Source organism: Mastigoproctus giganteus, chromosome 2 (genome assembly GCF_048544385.1).
Source record: "Mastigoproctus giganteus isolate SK-2022 chromosome 2, ASM4854438v1, whole genome shotgun sequence".
NCBI lineage: Eukaryota > Metazoa > Arthropoda > Arachnida > Uropygi > Thelyphonidae > Mastigoproctus > Mastigoproctus giganteus.
The window spans coordinates 157894579-157911971 of NC_143576.1; the positions used below are offsets into that span (position 1 = coordinate 157894579).

Here is a 17393-nt window from a genome sequence, read left to right on the forward strand (position 1 = left end):
AGTGAAAGAAAGAAACTTGAAGCATTATCTCTTTCGAATGATGTTATATCATCCAGGATTTAAAGTCATGTCTGATAACATTTTAAACCAGATAATGGAGGAATTAAGAGCAACAGCATACCCTTTCAGTATTCAACTTAATGAAACTACAGACATTTCTCAATGTAGTCAGCTTCTAGCTTTCATTCGTTACCAACATGAATATCATCAAAGAAGAAAATTTTTATTTTGCGAACCTCTCCAAGAAACTATGAAAGGCATTGACATATTTAATATGTTAAATTTTTTTATGGAAAACAATATTTTGACTGGAAATTAAAACTTGGCAGTATTTGTATGGATGGAGCACTGGAAATGCTTGGAAATACTTCTGGATTTGCTGGTTTAATAAAAAAAGAAATTCCACAAACTGTCGTAACTCAATGTATGGTACATCAACATGCTGTAGCATCCAAGATTTTGCCACCTAAACTCAATGAAGTCTTAAAAACGGTAGTAAAAGTCATCAACTTGATCAGATCCTATGCTCTAAATCACCGAATTTTCAAAAAATTATGTCAAGAAATGGGAGCACAACATGAAATTCTTCTTTATCATACTGAAATACACTGGCTTTCCACAGGGCAAATATTAAAACGCTTATTCGATGTAGAAGTTTTATACTTTTTAAAACAAAAGTTTTCTTGCCCAGTAATTTGAAAAACAAGAATTTCGAATTAGTTTGGCTTATTTAGCAGATATTTTTGACCACATGAATGAAATTAATCTTTCAATTCAAGGAACTGCAGTTACTATCATTGATGCCTCTGAAAAGATTACAAGCATTTTTATCAAAGTTACGGCTTTAGAAAAGAAGACTGGAGCCATCGAACTATCTAAATTTGGAAAATTTAGAATCAGCTTTAAAAAAAAAAGGATCAAAACAGTGACATGATCTTGCTCATTTCTGTGCAGACAGATATTATTGTACATATAGACAAGCTTCAAAGTTCTTTTGATAATTTGTTCTGATGAGTTAACAATGGCAACATGGATCTGTAATCCTTTTATTATTCACATTGATGATATTAAGGATGAGGAATCAATTAAAAATGACCTTATTGATTTAAAATCAAAAGAATTGCTAAAACAAAAATTTAATTCTACATGTTTAGAAGAATTTGTCTTCCTTAAAAGAATCCTATCCTGCATTAATAAGAAGAGCCATGAATCTTTTAATTCCATTTGTGACAAGTTATATGTGCGAAGCAGAATTTTTGGCGCTTTTTTTAATTAAAAACGAAGAAACAAAATAGGCTTCTTGTGGAATGTGATATGCGTGTTTCTTTATCGAAGATGGTTCCCCAGTTCACCATTTTAATAATGAACAAATAGCAACAATGCTCACATTAAACTTCTGGTTTTATTATATTTTTTATTTTCTTTTTATTTATTTTATTTGTATTCATTATTTATGCTTGTTAAATATTTAAGATTACTAAAATATTGTACAAATAAGTAAATAAAGATATATTTTATAATGGGGGTACGCAATTGATGTTAAATTTGACAAGAGGGTGTGTAGGTAAAAAAAGGTTAAGAACCACTGATATAATACAAGCTATGATCAAAAGTTTGGGGGTCCCCCCCTTTGCCTTTGTATCTTGAAATAAATAAGGACCAATAAATTAAATAAATCTTTATTCTCATCATGTCATATTGCCAAATAGATAATTTGAGGTTTCATATTCACTTTCCATTTTTTTCCCTTTGAGCATTAACATAAAGTAATTAACACTTCTTTGCCTACAGTAAAAATCTTTGTTTTAACTTAGGTTTGTCCTCACTAATTTTTGAATATATAAAGCTATGATCAAAAAGTTTGGGAGGACTGCCTTTGTGTCTTGAAATTGCATTGTTGTAACTAATTATAGCTTGTTATGTGTTCAGCAACTCATCCAGGCATAGTAACACATGAATTATCTGCAGTTAATCTGAATAATTCACATTGAATAGACGGGCGTGTTGTATGCATTTCATCACATTATAAAATGAGTAATTTTACTGAGCAACGTACTTGCATCAAATTTTGTTTCAATTTAGTAAAAAGTGTAGTAGAAACCCACGAAACATTAAAACAGCTTTTGGAGAAGATGCTGTGTGTTGTTTAATCAGTTTGCGAAGTTAAGGCCACATGTCTGTTGAAGATGAACTTCATTCTGGCTGCCCTTCAACTTCAAAACTGAAATTAACTCACTAGTGTTCATGATCTGATTAGGAGTGATCAACATTTAACTATCTGCAACAAAATTGCTAGTGAAACTGGTTTTGTTATGATATGTACCAGTCAGTTTTAAGGTAAGTTTTTGAAATGCAATACATTTCAATCAAGTTTTGTGCCTCTGTGTTAAATAGTGAGGATGTTCTTTCATAATCAATAATGAACACAAAGGATGGCAATTTCTCATATGTCTGGATCTTTGTCAGAATGCTGCTGCTGACCTATACTTTGTTTCTTACGTCATTACTAGTGAAGTGATGAATTGTGGGCATATAGCTCTGACCTGGAAACAAAGGTCCTCTCATGGAAGACTTATCTTTTCCAATACTGCAAAACAGTTATGATTGCATGATATTGTCAAAGAAAGGGCCAAAAAAGTGGTCTTTATGGAATTGGTATTTGAATCATGATAATGTCCTTACACACTTGGCACTTCTTATTCAAAAATACCTTGCAAAGAACTCCATCACTGTGATACATCATAATCATACAATTGGCTCACTGATCTACCCCTTCCCTAAGTTTGAAATTTTGAAAAGTCACTGAGTTAGAAATGACTGAGGAAATTATTCAGAATACAGCACAGGAACTATTAGCAATTACAGAACAAGAATATTGGGAATGCTTTTTGATCTCACCTTGTAAAATTCCCCCTCATATGGTTTTCAAGTCCTATTTTAAGTAATATGGTAAAAATTGTGGTTATCTTTATTTTTAGAATTCATTTTATGATATAGAGCCATATGAGACACCAAGCTTGAGAATTGGTCCCAATATTCAATAAACATCAGTCTGTGTACTTTGTGTTAAGTGTCTTGTCCCTCTTTGCATCTGAGTTCATCTTAAGGGTCATCAGTTTAGTTTTCTTCTTGGTATTTATTACCAAGATCTGTTATTGGCATAAAATGAACAAAATTCCAAATAAATATTATAACAAGATATATTTTTATTTCCTTTTATTAATTATTACAGAATGTTTGTAGATAATAACTAGATAAACTGTTTAAGGGGATGGACAGATGATGTGGGAAGGGTTTTTTTGCCTGATGCTCTATAAGCTTGCTTTCTTGCATTGTTTGCCACTGCTAATACTAATTATATAAAAAGAGATACATTAATGAGAAAATTTAAATAACTTTTGTTATGTTTAATTAAAAGTGCATTATTACACTTGCACAAACTACAGTGAACTGCATTTGTCAACAGATTCTCTTAGGCTGCTGTGACTTGGCAAATCTACATAGGGGAGAAATAGCTTCCACCCCCATTTGTTAATATCATGCTTGTTAGATACTACAGAGCTCTTCTCTACACACTTCTCTACATAGAGGGACAACGGGAAAAGTTGCACTGTTTGCTGTGTTGATAGTCATTCAAGTATTAAATTGTATTATAAAATAAAATTGTTTATTTGAAGTTTTTTTGCATAAATAATGCTAAGAAAGCATTCATTATAACACTTGATAATATTTTATATTTTTTTAAATGTCACACATAAAGCTAAGGGAACTTGCAAAAATATAAAACTGAAATAATTATTTATGAATTGTTGATGTAAGTTTTGGATCACTTGTAGTCCATGAAAAATCATTTACGGTTTGTTTGCAGACCACGGTTTGGCAGTTTACCCCCTGATTTATTCATTACTACCATTTAGCATGCAGGTAACCTTCAGCCTATTGTATTGTTAACTGGTTCATCAGCTTCCTTTAACCCTCCTATAGTTTTATTCTTGATGCATACTTTGAATTCCTTACAAATTTTGATCATTTGTAGTTAATTTAGTGAATTCGAATCCTTACATTCTGAGCATGCTTAGGATTATTGTAAATCATATGTGTTTTAGTTAAATTTAATCTTTTAAAATTGTATTGACTTTTTACATTACTTACATTCTTAATTTCACCTTTTTCTTTCCAATAGTTGTTCTCAATAATGGAATTCAAAGTGGATCTAAAACTGGCATTAATGCAGTCATGTTTTGTGAATTTAAATGTACCTCAATGTAGGAAATCTTTATTTCTGCTTTTGGTATTGTCCAATCTTTTAATTTTGAAAAATATATTTGGAGTCAGGTGTTTTACTGCTTTTAAATGTTCTGTAACTTTAAATGTTCTGTAACTAAAAAGAAAAAAAAGAATAAATCTGGATCGGATCATTGTGCAAAGTCATTCAAAGCTTTGTAACTTAAAAAAATACAACTTTATTAGCAAGTTAGATAATATGCTATGCATTGTGGGTGATACTTAGTGTATTCCCCTTCAGTTAATTGAATATTCCATTTTTTGTGATTAGTAGAAGTGAAAAGTAAATGACTAATTAACTTTTCACCAGTTAATAATAATATATCAAAGTAATTGGTTTCACTTCAGCGCACATCTTGTGAAGTATTCACAATTTAACACACTTTTTGTAGTTTACTTTATTTCCTCCTGGATTTTAAGGAAAATCCAATTTAAAATTAAAATTGATTTTAATTTTAAAAAAGCATGTGAATTTGTTTCTCTGAAGCCAATATAGCATTGGCTTTAGTTCTAACATACTGCAGTAGCTCAAATTGGATTTGAGCTTTGTATTCTGTATACTGCTTTGTATGCATTTTTTTGCTAGAGACGCCTATCTAATGAGGTGCCATCCTGAAACAGTCAGTCACAGCAGTGCCTCATCTTTTAAACAAATGGTCACAGAATTTTTGGAGCCATCTGTTTAAAAGTAATGTAATACCATGCCAGTTGATTGTAAAAGGCAAAGCTTGCTGTGCTGTGAGCATTAAATCTATTGCATTATCTAAGCCAGGGATTCTTAAACTGTTAGTTTGATCCGGGGGGGGGGAGTCAACTTTGGGGATAACTTTTTTTTTTTTTTTTTTTATGTAATCTTTTTGTTTTATAAAGTTGTATGGTTCTGTCGTTTGTTTATTTGATATATAGATAAGTTTCAATTATTAAAAACAAGCAATATATTTATTTCTTGCCCAACTCAAACCAAAATAAAATAATTTGTTTTATTTATGAGGGGTGGGAGGATTGCACAAATTAATTTATCATTTTAGGGGGCCAGCTTATTGCCAAGTTTGAGAACCCTTGATCTAAACAGTAAATCCTATTGACAAAAAAAAACACATGAAAGGATGACTGACATAGGCCTGTTTATAAACTTATAATTAGCAATTTTTGTTGTTTCATGCAAGAGATTGATTGAATTTCTCCGTAGTATTGATAAAATCAAAATATCACATTGATAGAGTGCACATACTGATAAACCTTTTTATAATAATCCCTTTAGAAAAATGGTTATTTTTTTTATCTTCCAATGCAAAAGTGTTTTTTTTTTTTTCTCTGAACGTTCATTGATATTCTCTAATTCTAGGCACGAACTTAAATTGACATTACAGTGCAAGACAACATATGCTGTACTTTGTTTATTGTCATTTGTTTACATTTAACAAATAAACTGTTATTTACATTTTGAACCAAACCTTTGACTAAAAGGGAACTAGCATTCCCTTTTAGTCATAAATGTTTGTCAATGTAAATAAATTGAATTATTAGTGCATAACATTAATTGAAATGTGCTTCACTAAAATTGCTCAGTCACTAGGTATTCTCTCTGAAATTTAGATTTTAAAATACAGATCCCACAAGCCACAAGGATGCTCGAGTTTTTAAAGAATTTGTGTTAAGTTGTCTGATCTTAATTTCATATTTTTCATTTTTCAGTATGCAATTTTTCTAGCAATCTTGCTGTTGGTTGAAATGACTGCTGGAATTCTTGGTTTCATTTTTAAAGACTGGGTAAGTAACAAAATTTTGAATATTACTAATATTCACTTGAATCAGTTTACCCTGGAGGTAGTCTTATGTTAGTTATACCACTCTGCATGATTTTCGATGTTTGTAAACTAATAGCTGTTTCCAGTGCTTTTTTTTTTTTTGCGATGGTATGCCGTACCGGCACCTTTATTGACAGTGACGTGTGATATTTGGATGCAGTACACTTCAAAATTTGTAATATTCCGTAAATTTTTTTTCACATGTTTACCTACTATTCAAATAAGCTTAAAGTCTTATAATAAGCTTGACTGTCTATTGTTAAGATGTTTTCTATATAAAATTTTATAACCATTATAAACTATATAACCATTTTTAGAATTCTAAATTACTCATTCGAACCTCTGTTTAACAAACTCCTTTTATAGCTATTTTTTTTTTTTTATTTCCCCTTGGAAGTTACATTTAAAATAGTTTCTGTTGAGCAAAGAAAATTTTCATATAGAGAATGGTTTAGGACAGACTTAACTCGGTACACACTGTTCGCATTTCTAGCCTTTAGGCAATTAGTGCTGCTGCATGAATTAAGAGAGCTAACGGGATTACCATTCTACAACTTAGGGATACTCATAACACTTATCCGACCACCTGTCCCACATACAGAGATGTCGCGCTGGTCAAGTGAGCAGATCAAGGGATATTCCCGATGCTGCCAGTGGTCTTTTGTCAACCTTATACTGCAGCGGTGTCCAACCTTTTCCCCCAGGTCAGGCTAGCAACCTTTCACCCACTCGTTTTTTTTTTTTTTTTTTTTCCAGCGATTTATCCTGGACTGTGGCTCCCTTGGGCCAGGGGAATCCCCCTCCTCTTTCTCCTTCCCCTCTTCACCTAACTCTAGTTCTAGTTTTCTTTTCCTCCCTAGGAAACTTGTTCTCCCAGGGAGGGCGAGCAGATAGTAGGGGAGGCCTTGCCTTCCTACGGCTAGGGATGAGTACCTGGAGGCAGAAGTCCATGTGATCACTGCTTCCAGGTAGCTAAAAGGCCAATGCACAACACTACATACAGAACACACACATAAGCTCACAGGCAAAATTTGTCTGTCCTCTCACTTTCTCCCGAGTGGAATGAAAATCTCCTGTCCAGGATTAAAACTTTTTTTTTTTTTTCTCTCTGCTTCCTTTTCCCCTAAAGCCGCGGCCACACAGAACGCTACACTATGTATGCTATGCATGCTTTGTACGCTATGTTTGTTACGTTCACTACACCAAGTGGCCACACTGGCTATGATTTGTACGAGACTTCAGCAGAGAAAGAGAACTAAATTTCTGTTTTTATCGTCATCAGTCTTGTACAAGATGTCTACTGCGCATGCCCGTTGTCAGCGAAGCTTAAAAATATAGCCACAAATCAAACAACACGGCGACATAGCTAGACAGCAAACGTAGCTTATGCAGTTCTGTGTGGCCCCTTACGTTGTCTATAAAGGGAACTATTTTTCCCACACATAGTGTACGTAGCACTCTGTGTGGCCTCAGTTTAACCCAATTCAACTGGTTGGAACTTTTTTTTATTACATGATACACACTTGCCTTACCTTGACAGAGTCTGTAAAAACTGAGCAGAGCAACGAGGCGGAGATTAACTTCTGTTCTAGGAGCCGCCCATACAAAAATACAAATACAATTTTCCCATACAGAGGCCATATTCAAAAAAATTCAAAGTTATATTTCTTTCGTGGGCTGCACTGAGTGATTCGAGAAAAATTAGTGTTACATTTTCCATATCTTGTTACATGTAAAAGAAAAATTGGAAATTTTATTAAGTACATACACAATTACATTTAATGAGAATTTTTTGATAATTAACAAAATTTAAAATTCTGTTTTAGTTCACTTTCTGTGCGGGCCGTAGGTTGGACACTGCTGTGAATCAACTGTAAGCGTTGTCCTATTCAAGAATTAGGAGAAAGTGGTTTTCTTTTACCCCAACAAAAAATCATTTGTTGTTTCGCAGAAGTGCATTATCCACAATTTTCCATAAATTTTCCCTATCTCTGTTTACATGGGCACAGTACCTGAATATTCGAATGACACCGACGTTTTGGACAGTTTCAAAAAAAAAGAAAAGAAAATATTCAAATTTAACAACTTGTTCAAAGAACTAGTGACAATATCGATGACGAGAGAAGGAAGATGAGGACAACAAAGATATTAAACCTTCTAAACGTCAAATGTTGCCATTTGGTGAAAATGACGTTAGAAAATTGTCAATCAGGTTACAGTTAAATGAAAGAGATGCAATTCAGGGATTTCAGGAATACTTAATTGATAAGATGGTTTCAGAATAATTGAAGCATTTTGATGAACGCTCTTGAGTACGATACCAATTTCACAAATGAATCTGATCGTCGGCCTAACCAGATCTTCGTTGATGACAAAAACAATTTCTTCACTACAATTTCTTAAAATTGTAGGCCCATCGGTGACACACTTCGATCCAGCAAATATGTCGATTCGTGGCTGCTTCGGAAACATCATTCAGCAACAGACACAAATAGAAGAAAAGAAATCAGCATAGTATGTTGGATGAGAACTTAATAAAAATTTGGAATATTCTACAAAAACTTTATTATAAAATTTTTACTTTTTTACTTATTTTACTCACTTTTTTTTTTTTTACACATTATGCTTATTTTTTTATATACTTAAATAACAAATTATGCTTAATAAACTGTTAATATATTTAATTTGTTATCCTTAATCCAAAAACATTACTACTAAAGTAACAATATCAAGGAAATTTTTTAGAGTACTAAAAAAATTTTAGAGTATTTTTAGAATTCTAAAAATCCTTTTAATTTTCATTTTTCCTGATAGCAAAGAATGAGGTACGGCACCTATTTTTTTACAAAAAAAACACTGGCTGTTTCTAACTCAGTTTTTTAAGCTGATTTCAGAAATATTATTTTTTTTGCAAATCGCTTAACATTAGCATTAGTAGAGGCATTTGATGCAAGAAAGCAAGCTTATGCAGCATCAGCCAAAAAAAAAATAACCACTTCCACTTCACCCATCTGTTCGTTCAAAATACCTGTCCAGCTGAGCCTTAAACTTATTTAGGCTATCAACTTCCACGACAAGAGATGGAAGTCTGTTCCCTACCAACCACCCGCTGGCTAAAGGCAAATTTCCGCACATCTATCCTACATCTGTCTTTCCTCAATTTGAATTTATGCCCTCTCAGGCGATTATTCTGAGCAAGAGGAAGAATCCCATCAGCATTGAGCATGCTCAAACCATTCAAGGCTTTGTACACCTCTATCAAATCCACCAACAGAGAACGCCTTAGTGATCTCAGAACACTGTGGCCATGACTTTTTGTACACTGGGAACAGTTTGAATTTTTTGCTCACAGGAAGTTGTGGTTTTTCCAGGTCATGGAGTCTTGTTTGCTCTGCGGGGTAAAGTGATGAACCCACGTTTTGTCTGCTGTGACTATGCGAGCAAGAAAATCCTCTCCTTCGTCGCTGTATCGCAACAGGTTCTCCAGACACATCCCCATGCGTTTTGCTTTGTCCTCCTCTGACAATTGTTGGGGCACCCAGCAGCAGCACACCTTTCTAAAGCCAAGGACATTGTGAACAATTTCTTGAACAGTCGACTTACTCTTGTTCACTATTTGTGCAATTTCACGCAGTTTCACTTGCCTGTTTTCAAGAACAGTGCACTTAAAAAAAAATGTTGTCTTCTGTCTTGTTCGATGAAGGTCTGCCCACCCAATGTTGATCTTCAATGTCACACGGCCCGCTTTAAATTCATTCCATGAAAAACACACCTGCTTCTTTGCCATCGCCTTTTTGCCATACACGGCAACCAATTCACAGTGAATGTCACTTGGTGAAGACCCTTTTGCTTGCAAAAAGTGAATAACTTCACGAACGCATGTTTTGGACCACACTCGCATGGTGGCGCCTCCGTAGCCAGGTGGGAAGGAGCAGCAGTGCATAGCACACGCTTCTTGATTAGACCGGGGTTCGAGCCCGTCACCACCAAATACGGAGGATGCGGAAAGGTCAGGGAATGACCACCACATATTCCCAGAGCAATATGGCCTTAGTTGCTAATGCTCCTAAAAACCAAACAACAACAACTCGCATGGTAGATGGCATTTTGCAACTGGAATCTGCTGTGAGGCATCAGTACCGCAACACTGCACTGGCAGTCTTTTTGAACGTTATTAACAGGTCTGTCCACTGTGTTTCATCTCATTCCCTTTCACCATTATTAAGAAAAAATATGTGTTATCTTACTTTTCGGAAACCCATCGTGTTAATCGCTTCTCGGCCTTTCAGCTAAGATCAAAGTATATGGGAATGTATTGGATCTCTAATACATTATAAAGGTGGTTATTTCAACTGTAAATTTTATAATATCACATGGCCTTAATCACCGTATGTTTCAACAGTTTCTTTAAGAAATTGAAGCTGAATACAAAGATGTAATTTTACATAGTGCAGTAAGATGGCTTAGTCGTGGCAAAGTGTTATTTCTTTAAACTTGGTGATGAAATTGATATTTTTATGACAGAAAAAGGAAAACCAATAAAACAACTATCAAATATGGAGTGGCTGTTTGACCTTGCAATTCTTACAGACATTTCTAGTCATGAAATGTCTGTAAGAAAGAAAAATTGGTCTCTGATTTGTATGGTGAAATCAGATCATTTCAGAATAAATTATTATTTAAATCCCAAATTGAGCATGATAATTTAGTTCACTTCGAAGGTTGTATCGAGCTAAAAGAGAAAGACATATTTCACAAGAATCGTTGTCTCTCATTATTACAATTACTTTTTGACGAGTTTGAAAGTCAATTTGCTGATACAAGATACCATAAAAAAGACAAACTTGTTTGAGAATCCATTTACTTCTATGGCTGAAAACTACAATCTCAGCATGCAACTTGAACTTATTGATCTTCAAGCCAAAGCATAGTTCAAAATTAAGTATATGGACTGCAAGAATAAACTACATACTTGCAAAAAGTATGTAGTTTATTCTTGAGAGCCTTGTAGAATTTTTGAATTCTACAAGGCTCTCCCATCTTAAGATTTTCCACTAATGAAACAAAATTCAATTAAAATGGCTATTTTGTTCAGATCAACATATGTTTGCGAGCAAATTGTTTCACTCTTCACTCATGAAATCAAATACTGTAAATATTTAAAAAGAAACAGAATAGCAGATGAGCATCTTCATTCCATATTGAGAGCTAGTGTCATGAATTTTCAAAATTTTGAACAGTTATCTAAAAATATTTAGCCTCAATCATCTCATTAAATGTTAAATTTTGTTCAGTAAATGTTATTGTATATTGTACTTAATAAAATTTTCTACTATTTTCAATTTTAAGGGTATCATTATATTTATTTATTCACCTTAATATTGAAAAGCTGTGATCCTTTTCAGTAAATTTTCTAAAGGGAGCATTTAAAAGCAAAAGAAAGGCATTTTTTTAAAAAAAAAAACTAAAGTATTTTCTTAAAACATTAAAGGAAGTCATTTTTATAATTTTAATAATAAAATCTAAAAAATAAATCACTGACATAGATTTGTTGCATGTAAGTGTTGGGAATTTGCATTTTTTTATATATAGCCTGGAAAAAAAGAAAACGATAACATGAAAATAGAAACTTTCCTTTTACATGTAACAAGATATGGAAAATGTAACATGCTAATTTTTCTCTAATCACTGTGCGGCCCACAAAACAAATCTAGCTTTCAATATGTCCCTTGTATTGGAAAAGGTTGGACACCACTGTTTTATGCTCTCTACTTATATTGGAGAATGTACAGCAGAGAGAGTGCTGAAAGTGAAGCAAAGCTTCTGAAGATGAAACTGAAGTCTACACACCTGGAGGCGTTAAGTTCAGCTGTCAACTAAAACAGTTTTCACAGCATAAACTCAATGATCTGGTAAGATAGTTAAATTTACCAAAGCAATCTGCAGAAATCCTTGGTGGCACCTCCTAGACTTAAGTCAAAAAATCTAGCACATGGTATGGTTTTTTTTTTTTTTTTTTTTTTTTTTTTGTAGTACAGACACAGAGAATGAGAGCTAGTCCCCTACTTTTCTGAGAATAATTCTATGGTTTTTTTGCGGTAATATGAATGACTTAATGAACTGTTTAAGAATTAATTACATTCTTACACAGCGGAGACTTTTTATTCACTCATCAATGAGGAATCTCAAAAGCGTGTTACTCCACAATGGAAATAAATATGGGTCAGTTCCAGTAGCTCACTCTGTGCATTTGAAAGAAGCATATGAGAACTTGAAGCTGTTGACAAATATTAAGTATGAAGAACATGATTGGTTGGTTGGTCTATGCTGACTTTAAAGTGATAGGTATGTTACTTGGGTAGCAATCTGACTACACAAAAATGCCTTTCTTTTTTTTGTGAGTGGGACAGTCGGGCAAGGAGTAAGCACTGGGATGTCAAGGTCTGGCCAAATAGGGGCAGTTTGTTGACTGAATCAAAGAACATAGTTCATAATCCACTGTTAGACCTCAAAATTGTCCTCCTTACACATCAAACTGGGTTTCATGAAATAGTTTGTGAAAGCTGTACCTCAGGAAGGTTCCTGTTTCAACTTCCTTTGCACTTAATTCCTATCAATTGCCCAAGGGAAGCTAAAACAAGGTATTTTTGTTGGACCTCAAATTTGCAAACTGATGAGGGACAGATTTTGAGGAACTATGAATAAAAGAGAAAAAACGGATCTGTTGTTGAGAACTTCTTAGGGAACAAGGATCTGGAGTACTACAAGAATATAATTGAAAATATGTTTGCAAATTTCAAGAAGATGGGCTGCAACATGTGTGTCAAAGTACATTTTTTACACTTCCACATCGACTACTCAGAAAATGTAGGAAGTGTTATTGAAGAACAAGGTGAGAGGTTTCACTAGGACATTAAAGACATGGAGCTGAGGTGCCAGGGGAGGTGGAATGTCAATGCAATGGCTGACTATTGCTGGATGCTAAAGAGAGACTATAAAGTAGCAGGATCTGCAAGAAAAATTAAAGAAATGAAAATTTGACCCATCATAGATCAGATTTTAAAATGAGACTTTTTACCACACTGCCCTTTTTTAATAGTGTTATCAACATGTATTTAAATAGAAAAGTCTGGTAAAAATAGCATTTTGTTATAATTTCAGTTCACAAATTCTGCTAAAATTAATAAAAATTTGTGAAAAATCAGATTCTCTCATGAATTTTGAAGAAACCTTATGATGGAAGCAAATGAAAGTCATTTTTGAAATCAGCATTAAAAAATGATTCAGAAACACCCTTTTCTGAGAACACATCGGTGAATTTTATCAAAATGCAGAGTAGCGAATTGTTCTTAATCACACTGAGTTTGCTGATTTTTAATTATTTCACTTTACATTGGGAGGACTTCAGTGGCACTAAAGGAATGAATTCTAAAATTAGCATTCATTCCTCTAGATACCAAATAAATATTTGGTATCTTTGTTGTGCATCCCTTTGGTGGGGGTGAAATTTATAATCTGAACGCATTCTAATTGAGTTATTTCTTGGATTCTGTTAGTTAGAGAGACAACCATCTGTTTTTGGATAACTATGCATCATAGGAAGTATTCGTGAAATTTATCCTTGCGAAATACAAATGTATTTGTTCCACTGAAGTTCTGCAAAAGAAAGTTGTCAGAGTGGATGATGAGAATGGTTAAGGATTTTATTGAGCAAAATAAAAAAAACTTGGGATAATTTTAGACTATCACAAAGCACTGATTTATATGTGTATTATACAGATACCTGTATCATTTACATTTGTATTATAAGCATACATTTAACAAGACATTTACATGTGTATTATAAAATGTAGCAAAACCACATCCGGATGATGCTGTTTGCAGAACTGAATTCTTTCTTGATAAGAGTACCCTTTTGTTCTCCTCACTAATGTCTTTTTTTTTTCTCTTCTCTGCACCAATTTCAACAGATCCTCATTTTTCCTAAAATGAGGCTTCCAGACCTATACTGTGTATAGGTCTGGAAGATGACTCAAGATGGCCTTATTGTCTCATACGGTGGATGAGGCAATAATAAGGCACTTATTCCCTTATGCTGAATTCCTGTATATCATTGACAAAACCCCCATGAGCTGTCCTAACAGCCTCTCTACCTTACTCAGAGAACTTTGTCTGACTGCACAATTACCCCAAGTCTTTTTCTTTCTCTGCTATCCCGAGTATGGGATATGATAGTTGATATGTCATTCTGGAATTACTGCTACCCACATGCAGTACCTTGCATCTGTCAAGGCACCTCCGTAGCCAGGTGGGCAGGAGCAGCAGTGCATAGCACATGCTTCTTGATTAGATCGGGGTTCAAACCCGTGAGCCACCAAATACGGAGGATGCGGAAAGGTCAGGGAATGACCACCACGTATCCCCGGAGCAATATGGCCTTAGTTGCTAATGCTCCTAAAAACCAAAACAACAACATCTGTCAATGTTAAACTTTAATTGTCACTTCTCTCACCCTATTTGTTTAATTTTTCTAGATCTTGTTGCAGTAGCATACTCTGATTATTGTCATTAACCACCCTGTCAACCTTTGTATCATCCACAAACTCAGACATTAAGTCTGATATGCCTTCATCATTATCATTAATAAATATTTAAAACATTGGACCCACCACTGAAACTTGAGAATCCGCTAATAACATTTGTCCACGAAGAGCAGTGTCCATTGATAACCACTCTGCCTTCTCCCACTCAACTGTCCCTTTATCCAGAGCAGTAAGTTACCCTTAATACCACATTGCTCCAGTTTGTGCAACAGTCTTTTATGTGCAACAGTATCAAAAGTTTTCCTGAAATCAAAATATATGATATCAAAAATTATTTTGTACATCCAATTCCTCTGTTACTGCATCACAGTATCCAATCAGATTGGTCAAACAAGATTACTCCATGACAAATCCATGCTGCAACCAAAGTATAACTGCATTACTTCTTTAACCATATAGTCCATTATTTTTTGCTGGAACAGAAATTTACAGATCTGTAATTTCTCATGTCACCTTTTCATCCTCCTTTGTTAATTGGGGACACCTATCCAGTCCATATGGACTGGAGATGTCATAGGAACCGCCCATCAAATTATCATCCCATTGCACGTACTTCTACTCTTTCTAAAGTAATGGAGAAATCAATTAATCGCCAACTCAACTATCTAGAAATCTATCTGATCAACGATCGCCAGTATGGATTCCATCAGTGTCAGTATTCTGGCTTATGTTACTCATTTATGGACAAATTCAATGGAAAAGTTAGGTGAAACTCAAGCAGTGGCTCTTGACATCTCAAAGGCTTTTGATCATGTTTGGCATAAAGGTCTTCTAAATAAGCTTCCATCTTATGGTTTGCCAACTGTTTTTTGTAATTGGGTATCCAGTTTTCTCTCTGACCATTCACTACAAATGATGGTACACGGCTCTTTGTCTTCTAACTTCATTAATGCAGGTGTTCTTTCTCCCACTCTTTTCCTTTTGTATATTAATGATGACCTTTTTTCTACTGACCAGAAATCTTATCTGTAATTTTGCTGATGATAATTTTGCACATTCCATTCCACCTTCCAGTTTGAGAAACCTTGCCCTGCACAAACAATTTCAACTTCTCGAATATCCACTACCAATTCTTTAAATGCTGATCTCCAGGTAATTCTTCAGTGGGGTAAAGATAATTGATTTCAGTCTTTCAAACCTCAGTCCTGTCTTATATCTTGCAAAAAGGATTCTTTTGCTTGTATGCTTATCTTTGGTGACACTGATTTCTAGGCAAGATCATATATCTGTATTGGAGATGGCCCTGACTTCTAATCTCTCTACTGGCATAAGCACATTGCAAATATTGCTTCCTCTGCATCTATAAAATTGAGTTTTCTCTTTTGCTCTCTCAGCATTACTTTTCTTTAAACCAACTGTTCACTCTGTACAAATCACAAATCTGCTGGAACGAGTACAGAGAAGAGCAACAAGATTAGTGAATGGAACAAAGGGTTGCTCTTATGAAGAAAGGCTTAAGTTTTGCAAATTACAGTGTCTGGAGACTAGGCACCGGCAAGGTGATCTGATAGAGGTGTATAAAGCCTTGAATGGTTTGAGCATGCTCAATGCTGGATGGGATTCTTCCCTCTTGCTCAGAATAATCACCTGAGAGGGCATAAATTCAAATTGAGGAAAGACAGATGTAGGATAGATGTGTGGAAATTTGCCTTTAGCCAGTGGGTAGTTGGTTGGTGGAACAGACTTCCATTCCTTGTTGTGGAAGTTGATAGCCTATATAAATTTAAGGCTCAGCTGGACAGGTATTTCGAACAAACAGAGGGGTGAAGTGGAAGTTTTTGTTTGGTTTTTTTTGTCTGATGCTTCATAAGCTTGCTTTCTTGCATCATATGCCAGTGCTAATCTCCACATTGTTCCCACATCTGGGATGGTGCCCGTAAAACCTTTAGCATTGGTAAAGGCACATGATGCAAGAAAGCAAGCTTATATAGCATCAGCCAAAAAAAAAAAAAAAAAAAAAAACCACATCTTCTAATTTCATCCATCCACTCACTCCACATATTTGTCTAGTTCTGCCTTGAATCTATTTAAGCTATTAACTTTTACAACGACAGATGGAAGTTTGTTCCAAGCAATCAATCACACGCTGGCTAAAAGACAAACTTCTGCACATCTATCCTACCACTGTCTTTCTTTCCTCGATTTGCATTTATGCCCTTTCAGTCGATTATTCTGAGCAAGAGGAAGAATCCCATCAGCATTGAGCATGTTCAAACCATTCAAGGCTTTATACACCTCAATCAGATCACTTTGCAGGTGCCTAGTCTTCAGACACTATAATTTACAAAACTTTTAAGCCTTTCTTTGTAAGAGCAACCCTTTGTTCCATTCACTAATCTTGTTGCCCTTCTCTGCACTTGCTCCAGCAGCTCTACATCCTTCCTAAAATGAGTCCTCCAAACCTGTATGCAGTACTCAAGGTGTGGCCTGACCATTGCCTTATACAAGGGTATAATCGCCGACCGGGCTCGCCGGGTAGGTAAAGTGCCTACCTGGCAACCCAAAGGTCACAGGTTCGAATCCCACCTCAGGCTTGGATCAAAGTACTGCAAAAACCTTGGGAGGTTCACAAGATACCATGAACTACTCTTGCAGACCATCTGCCCTGCTCAGAAAACTTCATATCTGCCTGCACAATTACCCCAAGGTCCTTTTCATTCTCTACCACTGTCAGTGTAGTACCACCATGCAGTTGGTA

At 34.8% G+C, this 17393-nt stretch overlaps 1 protein-coding gene across 4 annotated transcripts in view; it reads left to right on the forward strand.

Annotated features, from left to right (window-relative positions):
• Nucleotides 1–17393, forward strand: part of LOC150089689 (tetraspanin-5-like) — a 156037-nt gene that overhangs the window by 31213 nt on the left and 107431 nt on the right. For all 4 annotated transcript variants that reach the window (XM_090368731.1, XM_090368732.1, XM_090368733.1 and 1 more), the window contains exon 3: nucleotides 5980–6054. In XM_090368731.1, the coding sequence (XP_090224857.1) occupies nucleotides 5980–6054 (75 nt within the window). The remainder of the gene's footprint in view (nucleotides 1–5979; nucleotides 6055–17393) is intronic.